This window comes from Leopardus geoffroyi, chromosome C1, assembly GCF_018350155.1.
Source record: "Leopardus geoffroyi isolate Oge1 chromosome C1, O.geoffroyi_Oge1_pat1.0, whole genome shotgun sequence".
Lineage (NCBI taxonomy): Eukaryota > Metazoa > Chordata > Mammalia > Carnivora > Felidae > Leopardus > Leopardus geoffroyi.
Window position 1 is genome coordinate 103,279,716 of NC_059328.1, and position 26,290 is coordinate 103,306,005.

At 41.3% G+C, this 26,290-nt stretch overlaps 1 protein-coding gene across 2 annotated transcripts in view; it reads right to left on the bottom strand.

The window, feature by feature from the left end:
- The window catches only part of FMO5 (flavin containing dimethylaniline monoxygenase 5), a 34,764-nt gene extending 14,963 nt beyond the window's left edge, over positions 1-19,801 (bottom strand). Inside the window, exons 1-5 of one of the 2 annotated variants that reach the window (XM_045478881.1) lie at positions 19,697-19,801; positions 19,035-19,207; positions 3,833-4,021; positions 2,183-2,345; positions 1,002-1,144 (exon numbers count right to left, since the gene is read on the bottom strand). In XM_045478881.1, coding sequence (XP_045334837.1) covers positions 1,002-1,144; positions 2,183-2,345; positions 3,833-4,021; positions 19,035-19,169 — 630 coding nt within the window. In that variant the 5' untranslated portion in view covers positions 19,170-19,207; positions 19,697-19,801. Of the gene's footprint in view, positions 1-1,001; positions 1,145-2,182; positions 2,346-3,832; positions 4,022-19,034; positions 19,208-19,459; positions 19,594-19,696 lie in introns of those variants that run through there. The other variant, XM_045478880.1, reaches the window with a different exon arrangement.
- Positions 19,802-26,290: the final 6,489 nt, after the last annotated feature.

The following is a 26,290-nucleotide window of genomic DNA, read 5'->3' on the forward strand; positions in this document are numbered from 1 at the left end:
TTTCATCATTACACCTACACACATTTTAACCCTTTTTTTAATACCAATTTCCTGATAAAGCTTGTTGAATTGATGCATGGAATAACATATGAAATTACTTTTGTGGTGATGGATGGGGATAATACTGAGAAGTGTTATTGAATGGAGTTTCTGAGTAAAGTTCACTTAACAAAGTTGCAGCATTAAACTTCTATTGAAAAATAGTAATTTAAAACATATTTGTGGAGAAACACAGCTTAATTAAAGTTACTAGAAAACAACCAGACATTCCCCTATTGCCAATAAAGTTATGATTCAATAAAGACACGAATAACAAAATGTAACAATGACACATCTTTTTCTAGGAATTTACAATGAAGGCACTCTCTTCCTAGTTCAAAATCTATGATAAAAAACAAAACAAAACAAAACAAAACAAAAAAGACCTCTAGGACATAGAAATTGCTTTAGGGTGAATGTCCTTCTATTACTGAACTGTATGCAGAGCTGAGGCGAACTTGCATGTACCACAGTGTGGATGCTTTCCATACTGATATTCACGTTATCTTCGGAAAGATTAGACTGCTTCTTTTTTTCCATTTGGGGAGAGAAGAGGAAAATCCCGCCACCATCCTATGAGCACAAAGCCTTCAGCTAAACCAGTGTGCTTTCCTTCATGTAAGACTGTGGCACTTCTGCTGTCCTAAACAAGAGCCACACTCTGAAGGCTGCATTCGACCAAACTCCCCAAGGAACTGCATGGTCTTTAAAGTCAGAGGCACATTCAGAAGAGACAGCTGATTGGGATCACTGGGATTCTTTAGTGTGAGGTCAACTGAATGATGGGAATCTAACAGGGAATGTTGGCTCCCTCATATCATCAACACAAATGTTGCCAACTGAGGTCACAGAGCCAAGCCCTGTGTTTGCTGCTATATGGGCTATATGAAGAGGTATTTATACTCTATGTTGGGTCCACATACAGCTTCTTTGGTGAAGCAAAGTAATTTACTGATTCAAACCTGCTTGGCCGTGTGGGAAATTTCCACAGCCAGATCCCCTCCAGAATTTCCAATGCCAATTACAATGACTCTCTTTCCAGTGAAACTCTCTGGATTCTTATAGTCCCGGCTGTGGAAGTACTGTCCTTTGAACTTCTCAATTCCTGCAAGGGAAGGGAAAAGAATTATCCGATGAGCTTTATCTGCTATCATTTGTCAAATCATTTATTTTGTTAGCGGTGTGTAGAGTTTAAGCACACATCTCCATATAGTCTCCCTTTACACAGCTGCACTCTTGCCTTCTGAATATATTTGCCTATTTTCTTTTCTCACAGTCTCAGAGCAGAATCTTGTGATTTCCTTATCATGAATAGTCGGCTTAACTCCGGATCTGTTTATATTTTGGACTTGTGGACTCCCAAATCCAAACTCCTTCAGAAAATCTCCATTATCTTTTGTCTTTTCATCCTCTTTAAATACCTACTTTTGGGGTGCCTGGGTGGCTCAGTTGGTTAAGCCAACTGACTTGATTTCCCTCAGGTCATGATCTCACGGTTTGCAGATCAAGCCCTGAGTCAGGCTGCTCCATGCCGAGGGTGAGGAACCTGCTTGGGGTTCTCTCTCTCCCTCTCCCTCTCCCTCTGCCTCTCCCCTGTTCATGTGTGCACACACACATGCTCGTGTGCATTCTCTCTCTGTCTCAAAAGAAATAAACTTAAAATTAAATTAAATACTTCCATTTCAATTGGAGTTTATATGTTCTCATATACTCTAGAATATAATAAATAGAGTGCTTTGTTTTTTTCAAAATGAAAATCCAGGTCAAAGACTATAATTAACTTCTTTCTTGAAGTTTTAATTTCTTCCTTAGAAACTCAATATTCATTTGTTTCCTCAATTGCTGAAAAATCCTTCAACCTTCAAGTTCATGTTCTTTCTTTTGATCCTTAGAAAAACTAAGGTTGTTGTGAAACCAAAGATAGAGCCTTCTAATTTTTCTCTAGTCCCTGAAAATAATGTTATTTCTGCCTCCCAAATGGCAATAATCAAAGTCACCCCAACATCTTTCAGGGGAACATGTAGAATTATTATAAGCCCTTTTTTCATCCCAAGGTAGGAATCACTTAGACCACCATTTTCCCATTCCTCAGAGATCAATCACAGGCATGGCACACAGGCTTCCCTCCTTGTAGACTACTCACCAGGGAAGCTTTCCAAGGGTAAGTGAGCATTGGTGTGATGGCCGGTGCAAACCATGACTCCATCAAAGACGTTTACCTCCTTTTCCCCTTCAGATTCTGTAACTACCTCCCATTGGCCTGAAGTGGAGAAATCAGGCTGCTTCTTCACACTGCACACAGTGGTCTGAAAGAAAAATGATAGCTACGGGAGACTGTAACCATAGGCTGTACAGTGGACATCTTCCCTGACATGTCTCTCTTTGCAGGGTATTAACACATATGATATCACATATGATATCACAAGTATGATATCACATAATAGAGCTAATGCAGGAATATTTAATTTTCATATTTCACAAATAAGAACTTTTTTGTTTGGGGCTAGGGTCAGAGTGAGAAAACTCCCGTGAGGCAGGCTAAATAAAATGGCAGGATAATGCTGCACTCTCCCTTGCTTCTAGAAAAGTGCAAATTACTAGTTCTCTTAGACCAGTACCTAAGATGTCATGCGACACTCGAATAGAACTTCGGCCTCTCCAGTGCTTCCGAGACACCCCATGCATTAAGTGCCTATTCCTCCCCTGACCTCCAGACAAGTCCTATTTGAAAGTTGTTGAGGGGTGCCTGGGTAGCTCTGGGGCACCTGGGTGGCTCAGTCAGTTAAGTGTCTGATTTCTGTGCAGGTCATGATCTTGCGGTTCGTGAGTTTGAGCCCTGCGTCAGGCTCTGTGCTGACAGCTCAGAGCCTGGAGCCTGCTTCGGATTCTGTGTCTCCCTCTCTCTCTGCCCCTCCCCTGCTCATGCTCAGTCTCTCTCTGTCTCAAAAATAAATAAAACACTAAAAAAAAAATTAAAAAAAAAAGTTGTTGCGAGAGTAGATCCAAATAGTTCCCATCACGGGGGAAACAAAAAGGTAGAAGATTTAGGCTTTTTGCCAGTTGTCAGAAATATCTGTGTTGTTGTTGTTGTTGTTTTGTTTTTTATGGCCATGGTTAAAGATGACAGAAAAATCATGGAAGACTTAACAGTAAGGAACCATTGGAGTGATCTAGTACAACCATCTTGTTTTACAAACAAGAAAATTTTTACAAACAGGAGACATCAAAGTTTAGGAACTTACTTGCCTGAGGTCACAAGTTGATTAGTGGTAGAGCAAAGACTAGGCCTCAAATTTTCATTCCCCATTTCAGTGTTCTTTCTTCTACACCAGAGTTAACTTCTTGGCTTCCTCAATAAGTTCCTGATAACTGCTTCACTGGGTTGAAGCTAATGCATTGGCAAGTACTTCAGAAAGTATAAAAGGCTAAGCAGTAGCAGGTAAGTTGTGGCGGACTGAGAAGGTTTTAAGTTCCCATATCTGTCAGTTCCCCTCTCTAACTGGGAAAACATTTCCCCTCATTTGTTTTATTGCAATTAAATAGTATAAAATGAAGGAATGGAACCATTCTGGCAGGTGGCTTCCAAGATCTGAAGCCCAAAATATACAGAAAAAGGACCTTTCCATGGATATATTTCAGGCACAGGGAAGACATAAGAATAGAGTTGTTGTCTGGATAGGATAGATATATGGGCATATTAAGCCAGTCCTTACTTGTAAACACTGGTAAATGAAACCACATTATTCATTTATTTGACAACTTCAAACACAAAGACATTCACAAAATTTCCTACCTTCAATCGAATATATTTTAGAAGATCAAATTCTTTGGCATACATCCTGAAATACTCCAGGACCTGGGAGTTGTGCATGAAGTTAGGATAATGATCTGGGATGGGATAGTCACTGAAGCACATCATCTCCTTAGAAGTGTTGATGATCACTGATTTGTAAATGCTGGCCCTTCCTTCTTCAGGATTTTCCTACAGTAAATAAGAAGCATTCATAGCAACTTGAGAATTAACTTTATGGTTTATAAACAGTCACTAAACATTTGAAAAAGTTTTCTGAAAGAAATGCCAATGAAAAAGTTATACAGACACATACATCCCTTCACATCTCCAGGTATTTGTGCCCTTGGGTAGTCTCTTCCCCTTGAATCTGAGTGGTCTCTATTACTTGCTTTTGACCAACAGCATGAAGTTGGAATGATACCCAATAGCTTCCAAGACAGTCCTAAGGAGTCTTGCAGCTTTTGCCCTCTGTCTCTTAGAAAGCTTGATCTGGCAGGAGTCAGCAGTTATGTAAGAAGTCCAACTACCTTAAGCCACCATTCTGTGAGTAAGCCCAAGTCAGCCACATGAAGAGAATGTTTGGGAAACAGAGATATGCAGCTAGCCCTTGGAAATTCCATTTATCCCAGCTGAAGTTCTAAATATGTGAGTGAAGAGACCATAGCAGAAAATGAATTTGGAGACATCTAAACTATAATTTTCTTAAAAAAAATTTTTTTAATGTTTATTTATATTTGAGAGAGAGACAGAGAGAGAGAAAGAGAAAGAATGTGAGCAGGGGAGGGGCAGAGAGAGATGGAGACAGAACCTGAAGCAGGTTCCAGGCTCTAAGCTGTCAGCACAGAGCCTGACGTGGGGCTTGGACCCATGAGCCATGACATCATGACCTGAGTTGAAGTCGCACACTTAACCAACTGAGCCACCCAGATGCCCCTAAACTATAATTTTCAAATCTATGTAGGAACACTGAAAATGGCCTATGATATAATTTTTAGTTAAAAAGGTAATATTACAAAATTAAATTCACATTCTCACCACCAAATGCATAAAACTATGTATGCATAGGGCAATTGTATACCTATGTCTACCCACATTTATATAATTATACATTGTATAAGTTCTCTCCTGTTAGGTAGTTCTCTCTGAATATATTTCACTTATTTATTTATTTTTAATTTTTTTAATGTTTATTAATTTTTGATACAGAGACAGCACAAGCAGGGGAGGGGCAGAGAGAGAGGGAGACACAGAATCAGAAGCAGGCTCCAGGCTCTGCTGTCAGCACAGACAGGGCTGTGCTGCCCAGCACGACGCAGGGCTCTAACTCACTGACCATGAGCTCATGACCTGAGCTGAAGTCAGACACTCGAATGACTGAGCCCCCCAGTGCCCCTATTTCATTTATTTTTAAGTCAGTATAGCCTGAAAATAGGAAAAACAAGTTGATTTACGAAGGAGGTAGTAGTTTTTCTTCTGTTTTTGTGAAATGTTGTTTATATAATGCCCGTACATGACTTTAAAAAAAAAAAGCCTTCAGCAAACTAAGAAAAGAGAAAATTTCTTCAATTTGATAAAAACAACTGCAAAATACCTACAGCTAATTTCATAACTTAATAGTGAGAAAATGGACAATTTCCCCCTACAATTGGGAACAAGGCAAAGATGTCCTCTCTCACCACTCATGTTCAACACTATACTAGAAATCCTAGTTGGTGCAATAAGACAGGAAAAGGAAATAGTGGCTGTACCAGATTGCATTCCCACTAACAATGCAAGAAGGTTCCCCTTTGTCCACATCTTCACCAGCACCTGTTGTTTCTTGCGTTGTTGATTTTAGCCATTCTGACAAGTGTGAGGTGATATCTCGTGTAGTCTTCATTTGTGTTTCTCTGATTATAAGTGATGTTGAGCATCTTTTCATGTGTCTGTTGGCTATCTGTATGTCTTCCTTGGAAAATGTCTATTCATGTATTTTGTCCATTTTGAAATTGGATTTTGAAAGTTCTGAAATTGAAAGTTCTTTATATATTTTGGATACTAGCCCTTTATCAGATATGTCATCTGCAGATATCTTCTTCCATTCTGAAGGTTGCCTTTTAGTTTTCTTGATTGTTTCGTTTGCTGTGCAGAAGCTTTTTATTTTCATGAGGTCCCCAGAGTTTATTTTTGCTTTTGTTTCCCTTGCCTTAGAAGACATACCTAGAAAGAAGTTTCTATGGCTGATGTCAAAGAGGTTACTGCTCATGTTCTCCTCTAGGATTTTTATGGTTTTATGTCTCACATTTAGGTCTTTAATTCATTTTGAATTTTTTTCTTTAAAAAAAATTTTTTTTAAAATGCTTATTCATTTTTTAGAGTGAGAGAGAGCATGAGCCGGGGAGGGGAAGAGAGAGAGGGAGACACAGAATCAGAAGCAGGCTCCAGGCTCCGAGCTGTCAGCACAGGGCCTGACGCAAGGCTCGAACTCACGAACTGTGAGATCATGACCTGAGCTGAAGTCGGACGCTCAACTGACTGAGCCACCCAGGCACCCCTTGAATTTATTTGTCTGTGTGGTGTAAGAAAGTGGTCCATTTTAATTCTTTTGCACGTTGCTGCCCAGTTTTCCCAGCACCATTTTTGAAGAGACTTTTTCCTGTTGGATATTCTTTCCTGCTTTGTCAAACATTAATTGACCATATAGTTGTGGGTTCCTTTCTGGTTTTTCTATTTTGTTCTATTGATCCATATGTCTGTTTTTGTAGCAATACCATACTATTTGGATCACTATATATATAATATATATAATATATATATATATATATATATATAATATATATAATATATATATATATAATATTCAATATAACTTGAAGTCTGGAATTGTGATGCCTCCATTTTTGCTTTTCTTTTTCAAGATTGCTTTAGCTATTTGGGGAGAATAGTATGGAGGTTCCAATAAAGTTCCAATAATAGTTAAATAGAACTATCCTATGATACAGCAATTGCACTACTGGGTACTTATCCAAAGAATACAAAAATACTAATTCAAAGGGATACATGCACCCCAATGTTTACAGGAATGTTATCTACAGTAGCCAAACTATGGAAATAGCCCAAGTGTTCATAGACTGATGAATGGATAAAGAAAGTATGGTATGTATGTGTATGTATACACACACACACACACACACACTGGAATAATAACCATAAAAAGAATGAAATCTTGCCATTTGCAACAATGTGGATGGAGATAGAGAGTATTATGCTAAGTCATAATGACATAATCAAAGAAGTCAGAGAAAGACAAATGCCATATGATTTAACTCATATGTGGAATTTAAGAAACAAAACAAACAAGCAAAGGGGAAAAAAAGAGAGGTAAACCAAGAAACAGATTCTTAACTACAGGGAACAAACTGATGGTTACCAGAGAAAAGGTGTGTAGGGTGATGGGTTAAATAGGTGATGGGGATTAAGGAGTGTACTTGTCGTGATGAGCAATGGGTGTTTTATGGACGTGTTGAATCACTATATTGTTTACCTGAAAGTAATATTACACTGTATGTTAACTAACTGGAATATAAATAAAAACATAATAAATAAACAAAAATAAATAAAGTGGCATTAAAGCAAAAAAAAAAAAAAAGGGAAAGGAAATAAAAGTATACATATTGGGATGAAGAAATAAAACTATTTTTATCCATAGGTGACATCACTGTTTATGTAGAAAATCCCAATGGATTAAAAAAACAGAAAAAAACCACAACAACCTGGAACTAATAAGCAAGTATAGCAGGGTTGGAGGATACAAGGTTAATATACAAAGCCAATTACTTTCCTATATGCCAGAAATGAGTGATTGGATTTAAATTTACAAAAAAAATACTATTTACAATTGGACCCACAAAATTAAATACTTAGTCATGAATCTAATAAGATATGTGTAAGACTTATATGCAGAAACTATAAAACACAGATGAAAAAAATCAAAGTTCTAAATAAGTAGAAAGATCTTCGGTGCTTGTAGATTGAAGGACTCAACATTGTTAAGATATCAGTCCTTCTCAAGGTGATCTATAGGTTCAGTGCAATCCCAACCAACATCTCAGCAAGCTATTTTGTAGACAGTGACAACTTGATACTAAAGTTTATATTGAAAGACAAAAGGCCTAGAAAAGCCAACTTTGTCCTTAAGTGTGTACTGTGCATAGTGACTTTCTTTCAGAGTAGAGTATGGGAAGGAGTGTATAGTATGGCAAGGGAGAAAAAGAGACGAGGGACTTTACAGTGGCAAAATCTGACAAACACAAGGTCATCAAGGTTAACATCAATAGTGGTAAGTCATATTGAGAGTACATACTACTGATGTGATACGATGAGAATGTTACTTTACCTCTATGGTCTTCTTCCCCCAAATCCATAGCTGCAGTCTAACGGTGACAAAACCATCAGGCAAATCCTGACTGAGGGACATTCTATAAAATAACTAATAATCCTCAAAACTGTCAAGGTTATCAAAACAAGGGAAGCCTGATAGAGTGCCTAGGTGGCTCAGTGGGTTAAGTGTCCGACTTCAGCTCAGGTCATGCTCTCATGGTTTGTGAGTTGAAGCCTCGTGTAGAGCTCTGTGCTGACAGTGTGGAGCCTGCTTGAGATTCCCTCTCTCCCTCTCTCTGTGTGCCTGCCCTGCTCATGGGAACCCATGTGCATGCACTGTCTTTCTCTGTCTTTCAAAATAAATAAATAAACATTTTAAAAAAGGTACAATGTCATCCTCATTTATCACCTGAGAAAGCTGGAGTAAAAACTATAGGGAAAAGGTCTCCACATCAATTGCAATGAGAAATAAGTAATGGAGACCTTTATTGAGACCACAGACCAATAAAAGAAGAATCTCTGGATGCACTGACATCAGTATTTGTTAAAGTTTCCCAGGTAACTCTTCACAGTACAGCCACTGCTGAGCACCACTGCTCTATACCCTCTTTGAAGTGCTTCTGTATTCATTCGTCTTTTTTTTTTTTTTTTTGGTGGGAAGAGAGTTAATAAATTTAAGAATTATTTATTTATTTATTTTTTTAATGTTTATTTTTGCGAGAGAGAGAGACAGAGCGCAAGCAAGGTAGGGGCAGAGAGAGAGGGAGACACAGAATCTGAAGCAGACTTCAGGCTCTGAGCTGTCAGCACAGAGCCTGATACAGGGCTTGAACTCATCAACTGTGAATTCGTGACCTGAGCCGATGTCGTGGGCTTAACTGAGCCACCCAGGTGCCCCTAAGAATTTTTTAAAAGCTACTAATTTAAGGGTATTTATTACTTAACTTTATATTTTAGGGATGCCTGGGTGGCTCAGTCAGTTAAACACCCGACTCTTGATTTTGGCTAGCGTCATGATCTCACAGTTCATGGGATTGAGCCCTTCATAAGGCTGTTCACTAACAGTGTGGAACCTGCTTGGGATTCTCTCTACCTCCCTCTCTCTCTGCCCTTCCCCTGCTTGTGCTCTCTCTCTCTCCCTCTCAAAAATAAATAGGGGAGCCTGGGTGGCTCAGTCAGTTGAGCGTCTAACTTCAGCTCAGGTCATGATCTCATGGTTCGTGGTTTGAGCCCCACGTTGGGCTCTGCACTGACAGCTCAGAGCCTGGAGTCTGCTTCGGATTCTGTGTTTCGCTGTCTCTCTGGCCCTCCCCTGCTCACGCTGTGTCTCACTCTTTCTCAAAAATAAATAAACATTAAAAAAAATTTTAATTAAAAATAAATAAATAATGTTTTTATATTTTAAATTAACATTTATCAATACACCACATTTTACATTATATTGTATACACATGGTATCTTTCTTTATATTACATATATATATATATATATATATATATATATATATATATATACACATATATATATACTCTGTTTTTTAAGATACTATTTTTAAGTAATCTCTACACCCAACCTGGGGCTCAAACTTACAACCCTGAGATCAAGAATCACATGCTCTACTGACTGAGCCAGTCACGCACCCCTACATATGCTGTTTAGAGCTTTACAACTGGAAATGTAGTTCTCAGATTAGCAGCATCTATATAACCTAGGGGCTTATCAGATATGCAGAATCTTTGAAGGAGCACATGCACCCTAATGTTTATAGCAGCACTATCAGCGATAGCCCAAGTATGGAAAGAACCCAAACTGATTCATCGACTGATGAATGGATAAAGATGTGGTATATATGTACAATGGAATATTACTCAGCCATCAAAAAGAATGAAATCTTGCCATTTGCAATGACATGGATGGAGCTAGAGGGTATTATGCTAAGCAAAATTGGTCACAGAAAGACAAATACCATATTATTTCACTCATATATGGAATTTAAGAAACAAATGATGAACATTTGTTTCTTAAAAGGGGAAGGGAAGGAAAAATGAAATAAGATATAAAAACAGAGAGGGAAGCAAACCCTAAGAGATTCTTAATTATGGAGAACAAAGTGACAGTAGCTGGAGGGGAGGTGGGTGGGGGGATGGGCTAAATGGGTGATGGGCATTAAGGAGGGCACTTATGATAAGCACTGGGTGTTATATGTAAGTGATGAGTCACTAAATTCTACCCCTAGAACCAGTACTACACTATATGTACACAACTAACTTGAATCTAAATAAAATTTTGGAAGAAAAAATTTAAGAAAGAAATGCAGAATTTTGGCAGCACTCCAGATTAATGAATCAGAATGCATTTTGGCAAAATCTCCAGTGATTCATATGCACATTAAAGTTCGAAAAGCACTGCTTTGGTATGCTTTAAGGATTTAGAAAACTCAGATTGACTAAAGACTCTTAAAAAAGTATTTTCCAGCATTAAATACGTATTAAATCCTCAGCATTCATAAGGAGTTTATCATTTTAAAGCTATTTCACTCCTAAAGTAATATTAAAGTGTGAAGAATCAAAAAGATACATTTCCCATTAGCACCTACTTTCCACTATCAGTCTGATCTAATGTTAATGAGGAGACCAAGAAATGACTGAAATTAATGTCTTGAGAACTTATAAGTAATTATTACTGCAAAGTATTCAGCAATAATAAGAAGAAGGCAAGTGGAGACTGAATCCTACTCCTGTTTTGCAAGTGGAATGGAGACATAGGAAAAGAGATGGGAGAGTGCAAGTGACAGTGTCTGAGAAGAAAAACATGTATGCTGAATCTCTAAGACCTATCACAAGAAAAAGAAAATGGCAGCCCTGAGTGCCCGATGTCTTACTGGACACGTGGCAGCAATGGTAGAATTCCAAAGTGCTTGGGATGATCCTATGTGTGAAACCCCCAGTGAATCACAGAAAGGTTGTGGGGCGAGGAAGCAGGACTCCAAATAATAAGCAAGGGGGTGGTAGAAACAGATCTCAGAGGAAATTCTTGACAAAACAACATTGGCATGTAAGAGATGTTTATTTCCAAATTAATGGATGTTTATAATACCTCAGGACCCACAACAGTATAACTGTGGAATATATGAGAATGAAAGTCTCTATTTCCATAAGCATTCTTTTTTTTTAAATGGTTGTTTATTTTGAGAGAGAGAGGGAGAGCCTGCACGCTCATGAGTGGGGTGGGAGCAGAGACAGAGGGAGACACAGAAAATCCCAATCAGCTCCATGCTATCAAGCACAGAGCCTGACATGGGGCTCGAACCCACAAATGTTGAGATCACAACCTGAAATGAAATCAGTTCACCACCTGGGTGTCCCTCCACAAGCATTCTAAGCAGCCAATCAAGACCTTGTGCTTCTCAAGGAATTAAAAAAAAAATGTCTTAATGTTTATTTATTTTTGAGAGAGAGAGAGACAGAGCCAAGCAGGGAAGAGAGAGGGAGACAGAATCCGAAGCAGGCTCCAGTCTCTGAGCTGTAAGCGCAGAGCCTGATGCTGGGCTCGAATTACAGACTGCGAGGTCATGAGCCGAAGTCAGAAGCTTAACCGACTGAGCCACCCAGGCGCCCCACGGATTTATTTATAAAGCATAAATATATTTGACACTTAACATGTGCCAGGCATTACACTTGGCTCTAGAAATATAGTGTGTGTGTATGTGTGTGTGTACGTGTATGTATATGTGTAAGTATATTACATACAATATAATAATGGGCACAGATGTAGTCTGTCTTAACAGAGGTTAGAGAGTTATGATGAAATATAGCTTATTTATTTTTAAGGAAGCAAAGCCCGATGCAGGACTTGAACTCATGATCCATGAGATCATGACCTGAGCCAAAGTTGGACGCTTAACTGACTGAGCCATCTAGTCGCCCCTTCAAGTTAAGTTTTTAACAGAGAACAAGTTTAAACCACTTTGGAATGAAAAGCCAGAAACCTGATAATCAGGTAGAATGGGGTCCTGAAGTGATTTCATGCCTGATTAGTCATTGCCAAACCTGGCTGTGATGCTTACCAAAGACACCAAAAGCTTGGGCCCCACTCCAGGGTCTCTGAATAATAATAATAATAATAATAATAATAATAATAATAATAGGGGCACCTGGGTGCCTCAGACATTTAAACTTCTGACTCTTGATTTTTTTCTGCTAGTAGGTACAGACACAGGATTTGAACCCAGGCTGTGATTTTAACCTCTATACTAAGTTCTGGCTGGATTTCAAAAGTATGATTTTCTACTAATTACCAAACACTAATTAACAGCTTTTTCAGCTTGTACCCAAAACTAAGGCATGGGGGTTCTGCCAAGGAGTATTCACTCTAGGTCTGAATAAGGACTATTGTCAAATAAAGTTTGTTCCTCAAGACAGAGTCAAGATGCTATAAAGCCATTTTTAAGCAGTTGGTCAACATTGTCTTCTTTTATGAAATCTGAAACACATCTGGACACCTTAATGCCATTCATTGGTTTAGAAAGTGATTTTATTTTATTTTTTAATGTTTGTTTATCTTTGAGAGACAGACAGAGATTGAGTGTGAGCAGGGAAGGGGCAGAGACAGAGGGAGGCAGGCTCCAGGTTCTGAGCTGTCAGCACAGAGCCCACCCAATGCAGGGCTCAAACTCACAAACCATGAGGTCATGACCTGAGCTGAAGTCAGATGCTTAACCAACTGAGCCACCCAGGTGCCCCTAAAAAGTGATTTGAAAAGCAAACCCAAATGCATGCCACTTTGAAGAAGATCAGTAAAGGAGGTTGGTATTCTTTGGCATATAGTTATTTTAACTATCTTTTGAGTAGATGATACCTAAACTTAGTAACAAGTTGTAGGACTGGATGTACATATTAATAACTCAATTTTAAAACTGAATATATGCAAGGACAAGAAATCCCAGTTGCAGGCACCCTCTGCCCTCTTAAGACAGGCCGTGAGTTTGAGCCCCGTATTGGGCTCTGTGCTGACTTGGAGCACACAGCAAATATATTTATGCTTTATAAATAAATCCTTGGGGCGCCTGGATGGCTCAGTCGGTTAAGCTTCTGACTTCGGCTCATGACCTAGCAGTCCGTGATTCGAGCATCGGGCTCTGTAACATCGGGCTCTGTGACATCGGACTCTGTGCTGACAGCTCAGAGCCTGGAGCCTGCTTCGGACTCTGTCTCCCTCTCTCTCTCTGCCTCTCCCACCGCTCATGCTCTGTCTCTCTCTCTCAAAAATAAGTTATAAAAACATAAAAAAAGTTTTTTACATTGAACCAGAACTGAAAGAAGGAGAGGGGATGAGAGGGGAGTGGAAGGATCATAAAGTTAAAGAGGTCTGAAAAGGGGATCCCCGGAAGGAGTTGTAAGCAGGTATTTCAAGATCACTTACTTATTAATGCAGACCAGGAGCAACCACTCTAAATTTTCTAACTACTTTACATTTTCTTTTCTTTTTAAAAAATGTTTATTTATATTAAACAGAAAGATGGAGAGGAAGTGCAGCGGAGGGGCAGAGAGAGAGAGGGAGACACAGAATCTGAAGCAGGCTCCAGGCTCCGAGCTGTCAGCACAGAGCCTGATGTAGGGCTTGAACTCAAGAGCTGTGGGATCATGTTAATGACCCTTCACCAACTGAGCCACCCAGGCACCCCACCACTTTACATTTTCTAATATTTGTTATTTTTTTACACTCCACCCTCACACTGCCCACCCGCAAGATTGTTACTCTCTTTCAGATAGCAGCAAAACTCATTAAATGAAAATGATCTCTGGGGCATTTTCATAGACATCAGTAAAGAAACCTGTGTCCTATTTTGCTGCCAGCATAGGGAAAGAAGAACCTGAATAGCACCTGAGGTGGTAGCAGCTGAGAAGAGGTCAGCAGGTTGAATTCTTCCAAGTTTAATCATTGTTAAACCCATCATATATTTCCTGATGAAAGATAAAATATCTTGTTGTTGGAGGAGGTCATCAAGAGGTAATGATCACTGGTTGACTAAAAGGCTAGGCTTAGGCAATTGGAGGCTCCTCACCCCTTCTCCTATCTTTGGGCAAATCTCCATTGAATTCTGGGTAAATCAAACAGGTGCTGAGGGGAAGGATCAACTGGCAACCAGTAAGCCTGTCATCCTTGCAGACTGGTAACTGTGAAACAATATAAATTGCCTGTGGGGCACAAGGAACTAGGAGAAGCAATCCAAAACTGCAGTAAGTGACCATAGTGCTTTCAACAGCCCAACATTGCCAGTGAAAGAGTCAGATGGCTCATGGTGAATGACCGCACACTACCTAGAATTGAACAAGGTAGTGCGTCCCCATCCAGACAGCTGTGCCCAACGTTGCCACCATCTTAGATACCTTGGCCAGAGTCCTAGGAGTGCACTGTGCTGCACTGGACTTAGCAAATATCTTTTTTCAGTATACCCCTGACCACTGAGTCACAAGACCAATTGGCATTTACATGGGAGAGGCAACAATGGGCCTTCCAAGTGCTTCTCCAAGGTTACCTGCACAGCCCTACCCTATGTCATGGGATGGGAGCCTGAGACCCACCCTGGTCTCCTCCATATCACTAAAATGGGCCCATTACATTGATAATACAATGTTAACATGGGAAGACTTGCTTCTGCTGCAGGACACCCTGGAAGCTTTATTGGAGAGAGAGAGGATGGGCAGTGAACCCACAAAAAATTCAAGGCCAAGACATCACTGTAAAGTTTTTGGGAGTTGTCTGGTCGTATAAGACTTCTGTTGTCCCAGATAGGTGCAAGCCTATCCAACCCCTAAGAATGTGAACGAGATGCCAGTCTTTGTAGGGATTTAGGGGCTTTGGAGGACTTTTATTCCCCAGCTGATACAGTGTCCCCTTGCCTTATATCACCTGGTAAAGAACAGTAAGACACCCCCCCCCCCCAACTGGGGATCAGAGCAGTAAGCTGTCTTTGAAAGGCCAAAATGCTAGAAGGCAGGTTAGTTCTGAGCATCGCTCAAGCAAGACTGCCATTTGAATTAGATGGGTCTGTGACTCCGGAATATATGAGCTGGACACTGGCAGAAACAAGAGAAGGGGAGAGTACTCCTAGGAATTTGTGTCAGCTCTGGAAGCAGGCAACAACCTGACATACCACCATAGAGCAACAGCTCCTATCAGCGTACCAAGGTCCCCTTCAGGTTAAGCCTCTCACTAAGGAACAGCACATTGTGGTAAGAGCTTCCCTACCTATGAAGGGATGGGTTGAAAATACGTTCCATTGACCCACCTCTGCTATGGCTCAAACTCCCACTGTGATTGAGTGGCATGCCTGTTTGCAGCAGAGGAGTGCCCTGTCCAGCAGCCTACTAGAAATGCAGGTACAGTTAGGACCTGTGGGGTATATCGATCCTCCAAGTGCCCTTGCCCCTATCCTGTTGTGTCCCTGTAACCTGTGGGGAGGTAGTGGGGAAATTTTGGCTGATGTCTGGTACACAGATGGGTCTAGTCCGGGAAATCCCTCTGTGAGGACTGCAGTCACTACTTAGCCCAATAATGACACCAGCTGGATGGAAACAGGAACAAAGAACAAAGTTCAGCAGCCAGTGGGCTGAACTCAGAACAGCTTGGCTGGCGATCAATCGCTTGTAAGTTCTAGCTGTTAATCCTTTGTTAACCCTTTGCACTGACAATTGGATTGTTTTAAAGGGATGAGACCCATGGCTTGGACATTGGGAAGCTGAGGGGTGGATGATCATGAATAAGCCCTTGTGGAGATCAGGATAATGTAAAAAGACGTTTGGGTCTACCTACAAGGGGCTGTGGTACAGGCTGTCTTCTACATCCCTGCTTATAAAGTATGACATCCCCTGGCAATCAGGAAGCTGATACCTTAGCCCGTATTGCCCTTGAACTACAGTGACTCATGTTTTGTGTGTTCCAAACAATGCCAAAGGTAAATACCAAAGGAATCTTGAGTCACCCACCAGCGTTCTCAACCAGTATGGGACTGGCAAATTGATTATATCATCTCCGTCCCTCTGTGTGAAGGTTGTACATATGCCCTAGTTTGTGTGGACACTGGCGTCTGGCCTAGTCCAAGCTTTCCCCTGGCACTATGCAAACCAGGCTGCCACCATTAGGGGATTATAGAAACTGAATATCATGTATGGATACCCTCATCAGTAGATGTGATGGTGGGGGGGAGGGTCCCATTTCAAGGGTCATGATGTGCAAGACTGGTCAAAGTCATGACAGTGAGGAGTGCCTGGGTGGCTCAGTCAGTTAAGCATCTGAGTCTTGATTTTGGCTCATGGTTTGTGAGATCAAGTTCCACATCAGGCTCTGTGCTGACAGCATGGAGCCTGCTTGGGATTCTCTCTCCCTCTCAAAATAAATAAACATTAAAAAAAGAGTCTTGACAGTAAAAAGAGTTTCCTGCTCCCAAGCAGCAGGGTTGGTAGAAAGGAAAAATGGAATATTAAAGGAGCAGATGACATTACTAACAGGTAAAACTACCTTGGCCAAGTAGACTAAGGTACCATTCCAGGCATTAACACATTTTCATGATCAACCAGTAAGACCTGTTGCCCCAACTCATACCAAGGATCAACAAGTTACACTGCTGAAAACACCAAATCCCATCACACCTGGGAAAGGCATTATCTACTGGAATTTGCAGTGGGAAGTTCTGCTGGGATTGGTGGTTATTTTGCACTCCTGGGTGAGGAGGAACTAGTCAGTCTCCTCTGGGATCCCATTGTTCTGCTATAAGCTTAACCTGTTGTTGAAACATACTATACCTGCAATGGAACAGGTACCATTAAAAGAGGGGGAGAAGATGGGGGTCTTGCTCTGGCATAACCCACCCCTAATCCATCTCACGCCTGACAGTGCCGCCTCCCCTGGCCAACATGGATGGTATACATGACTTGGTCAAAGTCCTAAAACTGTAGCCACACTAACATCTAAAGATGAGGCCTTGGCATTCTTGTAGCAGGGAAACCCCTCCCCATACAATTTCCTACTAAACATCTGTTTGACCTTAGACTCTGCTGCTCCTTTGGTGTCCAGTTGCAGGATGGGCACCTGATGGAAATACCTTTCTACAGTGGGCCCACTCCTATGTCCAACAAAGAAGTCAATCCAACCGATGGGTATGTGGGCAGCTGCCCCCCTCTAGCTCCTCAGGCTTGCCACGGTAGGTATCGCCCTTCCAGGAAAGGGACTAAAAGGCCCTAACACAGTACATTAAGAAGGATGAGCTAGGACTAGCACTCTTGATTTCATCTGATGTTACCAGTACTAATCTGGAAACCTGGCCCATGGCACACACGATCAATAACACTGGGCATGGGTCTTCTTTTTCTATCAATTAAACTACACATTTATTAAACTGCTGAATGGATTGGTTCTAGAAATACCACCACTGAGCCAGATCTGGGATGAGTTTATGGACATTCGAACACCTGGGCACCCCTTTATTAGGAAGAGAAAAGTCATTCTAAACAGAACCAACCCAGCTGTAACAGGAATATGAGATAGACATCATGGGAACTGTGTAATCATCCTGTCATATTAAGGGAAAGTGACTGGTTTGGCACTGACTGGTCACATCACCCGGGTATTTATTGGGCAGCCACACAAAGGGGCTCAGTGGTTGTGTGGCACAAATCTTTGGCTATGGCTCCCACCTGGGTAGTGGGACCACTGCACCATGGGTTTTCCCTTGGCACAGGGGAGACTCGCCCCGCTCCCCACCACCACGGTAACAATAGCTGCCAATTTCTCTCTTCTCAAGACTAGGTAGGTACACCGTGTCTTTCACTGACATGGATTATTTGGCTGTGGCTGTTGTCTTTGTTTCCTCCATTGGTTTGGTGGATGTTATAGCACATATAGATGCCCTTACTAAATTCATCCAGGAAATATTAAATGATAACCAACAAAACTTGTCCTTACTGAATACTGAAATAGCTCTAGTGAGAAGAACTGCCCTCCAAAATAGAATGGCTTCGAGCATTATTTTTGTCTCAAAAGGAGGCACCCGTGCCATTATCCGAACAGGTATGCTGTGTGTTCATACCTGATGAGTCTGCTAATGTATCGCCTTTACTAAATCACATGAGAACACAAGTGAATCCCTGAAGGAGCCACCCCCAAGCTAGGGAACTTAATAAATCAGTTGTTGGAATCATGCAGCTCTTGGTGGAAAAAATAATTGTTTTGAGAATCATTATCTTAATCTGTGTTTTCTTTTGCATGTAACCACACTGTTGCTATGGTATCTGCCCCCCAGTGCAGACAGACACCAAATGAACCACCTCCGTGATACTGAAACCCCTTGCTGACTGCTTAGGGGACACTATGGAAGAGGGGGGTTGTGTGACACCCCCCCCCCCCCCAGTAAAAGCTGGTCAGGAGAAGTGGCATGTTGGGAGGAGGTCATCGAGAGGATGTGACCACAGGTTGACCCAGGAATTGGACCCTCAGAGACTTCTTGGAATGTGCATTCTGCTTGCCTTCCTAGTGATGTGGTGTTGAGACCATGTGCATGGTACTGATGGAAGCCAGTTGATGCCTCTATATGAATTTTTAACATGTGGTGGGTGCAGAGATCTACGTGTATTACTGCTGCCCAGGACAAGCCTCATATTTAAGGTCCCTTGCTTATTTAAACCTGCCACCTACCAACCTGGAGTGGCCTGCCACTTTTTTGGGTCTTTCTGTGTGCTCAAGTTTCAGATTACACCTGGGGAGCTCCTGAGGTTGCAAACTAACACTCCTGTGGGGCCCTTAGTGGCAGAGAGGTTTACAAGTATTAAAGAACCAGGAGACTTACCTGGAACCTCCAGAGTCCTCCGATGTCGTGAGTCCTTTCAAAACAGACTGGTTCCAAGCCTTCTTCCAGGCAGCACTTGATAGAAGAGAGCCCGCTTGCACCTCCTCCAATCACAGCAATTCTTTTCTTGGTCATGGTCTCCAGATGTCTTCACCAGGCTGGATCAATGTAACCTATCCAAAACAAAACAAAACAAAACAAAACAAAAAAAAGGACAAAAGACAGAAAGCACACATCAGTTAACACATTTCGAGGAAGAGAGACCTTGGTCTCCGCATCCAAATAAATGCTGCCTCAACAGGTGCTTTGGGGGAAGCCAGATTCTGCCTTCCCTTTGGCTGTAGGGAATGGCTGTGCAAGGGATATGGGAGCCCTGCGTTTGCAAGACCCAGAGCTGAGAGCCCCACTGCGGTAACCCATCTCACTGTCTTTTGCAGCACTTGGCAGATCTTTCAGCTGTCATGCAGGGGCTACTCTGCCCTTCAGCTGTTATCAAAGACATATAAAGCAACTGAGTGCAAACAGCAACAGCCAATGGGGAGGAGCCATTCCTCTCCACCTCCTTCCAGCCAAAGCCCAGCCACTCAGCGGCACCCACTCCCTCCTGCAGCGAAAGTATAACGTGGGCCAACCCTGCTTTGGGCAGAAAAAAATCCTACAACCTTTATTTTTCAGCTGTGGCCGCCCAGACACGCAACTACCCTCCCTGGAGACAGAGTGGCCCTGTGTCTCTATCTCTCCCCGCCCTTCCACATCCACTTTTAACTTCCTGGTATCTGCCTTAAAGTGACAAACTCCTCCTGGTGAAGGGAAACTAGCGACAACCCCAAAGCAAGTCTTGCTCTAAAGGCTTGAGTGGAGAACGCCTTTCAGGAGATCTGTTAAAACAGACCCCAGCACCCTCCTTCCCCCTCCCACCCCACTCTCACCTCACAGAGTGGCTCTTTAGTTCCCCGCTGGCGGTAGAAATTTACTTACAATACCTGTGCACTGAGCTGGCTGCTGGCGTTCAATGAGAAAGGGATTGTTTCCTCCTTAGAGGAGCTTATAGTTTAGCAGAGAAGTCCAAACATAAACAGAATTTCAATAAAATAGAAAAACTTTTTAAAAGTGGTTTCTCTCACACAGTTACATATGTGATTAAAAACATAAATATCCACTTTGAAAATAGAACTTGAGGGGCGCCTGGGTGGCTCAGTCGGTGGCCAAGAATCTGACTTTGGGTCAGGTCATGATCTTACAGATCGGGCCAGTGAGTTCTAGCCCCTCCTGCACGCGCATCCAGCTCTGTGCTGACAGCTTGGAGCCTGGAGCTGCTTTGGATTCTGTCTGTCTCTCTCTCTCTACCTCTCCCCTGCTCATGCTTTGTCTCTCTGTCTGTCAAAAATAAACATTAAAAAAACAAATTAAAAACAATAAAACAATTTTTTTCAAATATAAAATCATGCGAGGAGGCCAGCGTAAGGGATGTAGGATTTCACACACCGAGTCAGAATCAGCGCCTGTCCAACCCAGGAGTCTGCTCTGACAGATGTGAGGGGTTGTTGGAGATAAGCAGTGGCTGATGCCATCCATCTGTTTACCTTCTACTTATTCTCTCAGTCAACTTGGCTTAAGATGGTTTGATGTCAATAATGTCAGCCCTGGGTTTTGACTTGCTGGCCTCCCCCAAAAGCATCCTCCATGGACCAATAATTATCATTTCTCAAGGACTCACCTTGTGTGTTTCAAAAAGCCTGATGGGAATGAACCCATATAATTTCTCAGCAACCCCATGAGGCAAGCATATCATCACCCTCATCTTCCCAGTAAGTGGAAAGGCAAGGATGCAAACCACGCAGTTTAATTTACAAATGAGTTACTCATAAATTGGATAATTTTGAATGTACTAGAGATGCCTAGGTTCAGGAAAACAGTGAATACTTTTACAAACTGCATATTAATCTCTCCCTTATTGATTTACTTTTACAATTTCAGAACAATGCAAGAATTACTTTTAAAACTTAATATTTTAAAATGTAATATTACTTTAGTTCTTTACTACTTAGTGTTTTGCAGTCAATTACAAATAATTAAGTCAATTACTCAAAAAAAAATTTTTTTTTTAGGAGCACCTGGATGGCTCAGTTGGTTAAGTGGTTAAGCGTCCAACTTCAGCTCAGGTCATGATCTCATAGTTTGTGAGTTCAAGCCCTGCCTTGGGCCCTGTGCTGACAGCTGAGAGCGTGGAGCCTGCTTCAGATTCTGTGTCTCCCTCTTTCTCTGCTCCTCCCCTGCTTGTGCTCTTTCTCTCTCAAAAATAAATAAACATTTAAAAACAATTTTTTTAGTTTATTTATTTATTTAGAGACAGAGACAGCATGAGCGGAGGAGGGGCAGAAAGAGGGAGAAGAGAGAATCCTAAGCAGACTCTGCTCTGTCAGCACAGAGCCCCACACAGGCCTCAAACGCAGGAAACTGTGAGATCATGACCTGAGCCAAAACCGAGAGTTGGATGCTTAGCCAACTGAGCCACCCAATTACTTTTAAATTTGGAAAATACGTTTTGTATTATTTTTAAATTACTTGTAAAATGTTTTAAGCCTTGACTCAAATTCTGTTTGGTCTAACTGCCAGTTTGCAAATGAGAGGATTTCTTCACCGGGCTGTAACAATACGTACAAACTAAAATACGGGTAGGTTCTACCCAGTTACTCATGCTATTGGGAAAGAACAGTAACACAAATAACAGGATAGATGACAGTGACTAATTCCAAGGTAATATATATATGAGGCTTTTGAAGGAGTGTGTGTACATGCATGTATGCATGTGTGTGTGCATACATGTGGAATTGTCCAGAGGAGTTTCTGCAAAGGTCTAACCCAGGAGGGGCTTTTGAACAACATAGCCTTACCTCTAGTCAGAGGTTCTCCCATGTCCTAATTCTGTTAAGTCTGCATTTTACATTCATTCAATAAATATTGCACTTTGGAGGCCACTTCTTGTAAGATGGCAGCCGTAAAAGAAGGAGCTTAGCTTAGATCTTGTTTGAAGAACTTCCAAGGAAATCTGCCTGATCAGCACCGGACTGTGACATGAGTGAGAAATATACATTTGTTGAATTAACACTTGGAGATTTGTTATGGTAGTAACGCCTGCATCAATTAACCCTGGCTACTACAGGAATCACTTACAGCATAGCAGCAGCTATTCTACGCCTGCTGTGGGCTAGGTTTTTTGTTAGGCACAGAGGAGGGAGGGAAAAATCATACCGAAGGGACCTGAGGAGATAAAGCACAAGCATTGTGGTAGACTGAAAACATGGTCCCAAAGAGATCCATGTTCTAATCCAAAGAACCTGTGGATGTTACCTTATGTGACAAAAGAGACTTTGCCGATGCGGTTAAGGTAAGGATCTTTCAGATGAGGAGATTATCCTGGATTATCCAGGGAGGCTAATGTAATCAGAGGTGTCCCCATAAAAGGGAAAGTGAGGAAGGTTTGATTTTTGAGACAGAAGGCCACGTGGATGGTTGAAGGCGGATGGTATGCTGCCGACTTTGAAGACGGAGGAAGGGCCCAGGAACCACAGAATGCAACTCTAGAAGCCGGAAAAAGTAAGGACACAGATTCTCCCCTAGAACCTCTGGAGGGAGCACAGCTGTACAGACACTATGATTTGGGGCCCAAAGATACCATTTTGGGTTTCTGGTCTCCAGAAATGTAAGAGAATAAATTTGTATTGTTTCAAGCCACTAAACTTGTGGCAGTTAGAGCTGCCCTAAGAAACAAATACAGATGTGGTAAACCCTTGCACAAGATGCGGATACAGAGATTCGTGCAAGTGTAATCTGAAGGACACGTTCTGTGAATCAGCTCACTTGAGATGAAACGTGGGGCAAGCAGCCATGCTGTGTTTCCCGTGGCTCCTGGCTGCACGCCATACTGTTATAGAACGAGCAATGGAAGGCCCTGCCCTTCGTGATTTTCAAAGATGGTTAGAAACACAGACTATAAATCCATTTAAAAGATTTAAAGATACTTTAAAATACTATTAATGGGGCACTTGGGTGGCTCAGTTGGTTGAGTGTCCAACTCTTTTTTTCTTTTTTAGAGACAGACTGGGGGAGGAGTGCAGAGAGAGAGAGAGAGAGAAAGAGAGGGAGGGAAGGAAAATCCAAGTAGGATCTGCACTGTCAGCATGGAACCCTATGCGTAGCTCGATCCCAGGAACTGTGATATCATGACCTGACCCAAAATCAAGAGCTGGATGCTTAACCAACTGAGATACCCAGGCATCGGACTTTTGATTTCGGCTCAGGTTCTGATCCCAGGGTTGTGGGATGGAGCCCCACATCAGGCTCCACACTGAGTTTGGAGTCTGCTTAGGATTCTCTCTCTCTCCCTCTGTCCCTCTCCCCTGCTCACTCTCTCTCGAACAACAACAACAAAAAAAAACTATTAAAACAAAACAAAACAAAACAAAACAAGGGACAACTCCCCAATGAGGGAATGATTGGGTTCTAAAAAGTTTTCTAAACAATTGTTGAAAATCAAAATGCATTTTCCCATAGAAACAATGTTACATTCTATGGTTAAGGCTCCAGAAGAGTCATAAAAATCTTAAAGTAGCACAAAAGACAATCAGGTTAAGTTAAAATCCTGAATCAATAGGGAATGAAAGTTTTGTGGTAATGGCTCCAACTCATTCACATAGAGAACACCACTCTTACCTAACGAGTCCTCTCATTTACTCCTCAGGCAGAAGGGTCCTTTTTCTGGCATGTACATCAGAGACAGTTGAGACTTGGACTAGGGTGGGACCAGTGGAGATCAGGAGAAGTGGAGGATCCTGGGTATGGTTCAGAGATAGAATGTGATGACGGATGTGGAACAGAGGTGTCATATAGAGCATTTTCTTGTGCATGTGTCCAGCCAATACCCACCTCCAGATGTAAGAGATATTCTTATTTCTATTACCATAGTCTTTTTAAAAATTGAGGTAGAATTGACATGTATTAGTTTCAGGTATGCAGCAGAGTGACTTGATGTTTATATATTGTGAAATGATCACAGTAAGTTCAGTTAACATCCAGTAGTCTTATTTGTTCTTGAACTTTATTTAAATAGAATTATACAGTATGTACTCTTTGTGCTCGGTATTGTTATACAACTTAATGTTTTTAAGATTTATCCAAGTGGTTTGTATGTAACAGTAGTTCGCTCTTTTTTTTTTCTATGAATATACAGTTTGTTTATTCATTCTCTTATTAATGAGCATTTGGATTAATTCACTTTTTGGTATTATGAAGAAGGCTTTTTATTTTTCTTTAAGTCTCTGTGTGTGTGCATGAGTACACGTGTGTGTTTGTGTGTGTGTGAACATGTGTTCTCATTTTTCTCGTGTGCCCAAGTGGAATTGCTAGGTCATCACATAGGCATATGTTTGATTTTTTTTTTTTTTTTTTTTTTTTTTTTTGAGAGAGCATGCAAGCAGGGTGTGTGAACATGTGTTCTCATTTTTCTCGTGTGCCCAAGTGGAATTGCTAGGTCATCACGTAGGCATATGTTTGATTTTTTTTTTTTTTTTTTTTTTTTTTTTTGAGAGAGCATGCAAGCAGGGTAGGGGCAGGGGGAGAAGGAGAGAGAGAGAAGATCAAGCAGGCTCCATGCCGAGCCCAGAGTCAGATGTTGGGCTGTATCTCACAACCTTGAGATTATGACCTGAGCAGAAATCAAGAGTCAGATGCTTAACCGACAGAGCCACCCAGGCGCCCCAGTATATGTTTAATTCTGGCTGAAAATGCGAAAAATTTTCAAAAGAAGTTGTACTATTATACACACCTACCAGCAGTATATGAAAGTTCCAGTAGCTACGTAGCCTCTCAGCCCTTGGCAGTATTACCATTGATGTGGGTGTGTGATACTATCTCATGGTGTTTGAATTTCCCTAATGACTAAAGATGTTGAAATTCTTTCCATTTAATTTTTTGGCCATTTGTGTGTATGTGTGTGTGTGTGTATTTTTATTTGTAATGTTTATTTATTTTTTAGAGAGAGACACAGAGTGAGAGTGGGGGAGGGGCAGAGAGAGAGAGGGAGACACAGAATCCCAAGCAGGCTCCAGGCTCCAAGATGTCAGCACAGAGCCCGATGCGGAGCTTGAATTCATGAACTGTGAGATCATGACCTGAGCCGAAGACGGACGCTTAACAGACTGAGCCACCCAGGGACCCCAGTATATATATTTTTTGCCAAGTGTTTGTGAAAATCTTTTGCTCATTATTTAAAAGCTGGGTTGCCTTATTATTGATTTGAAAGACTGCAGTCTGCTTACAAACCCTTCACATAACTATGCATTTCAAATATTTTCTCCCAGTCTGTGACATAACTTTTCACTTTGTGTCTTTTGATGAGCAGAAGTTTTAAATTTTGATGAAATTTATTTAACAGTTTTTCTTTTACAGTTAGCACTTTTTACTCGTATTTAAGAAATTTTTGACATCCGAAGCTCATATAGTGTCTTGTGTTTACAGCTAGAAGATTCATAATTTTAGATTTCAAATTTAGATCTATGATCTGTTTTATTTCTTTTTTGAGAGTGGTAGAGGGGGAGGGGGAGAATCTTAAGCAGGCTCCATGCCCAGCATGGAGCCTGACATGGGCCTTGATCTCATGACCTTGAGATCATGACCTGAGCCTAAATCAAGAGTTGGATGCTAACCAACTGAGCCACCCAGATGCCCCTATGATGCATTTTAAATTAATATGAATGGTATAAGTGTAAGGGTCAAAGTGAATTTTTTTTCCATCTGGATATTGCATTCTTCCAACAGTATTATTCTATGAATTTTCTTTCCCCTTAAATTGTATTGGTGTCTTTGTCATTGGTCATATATGTATGAACCTACATCTGGACTCTGTTCTGTTCCATTGATCTGTTTATCCTAAACCTATACCATATTTTATTAATTACTTAGCTTTAATCTAAAATTTGAAGACTAGTTATATATATCTTCCATCTTTGTGCTTATTTAATTTAATTTAATTAATTATATATATATTTTAATGTCTATTTATTTTTGAGAGACATAGACAGAACATGAGCAGGGGAGGGGCAGAGAGAGAGAGAGAGAGAGAGAGAATCCAAAACAGGATCCAGGCTCTGAGCTGCCAACACAGAGCCCGATGTGGGGCTCAAACTCACAAGCTATGAGATTATGACCTGAGCTGAAGTCAAACACTTAACCAACTGAGCCACCCAGGTGCCCCATAT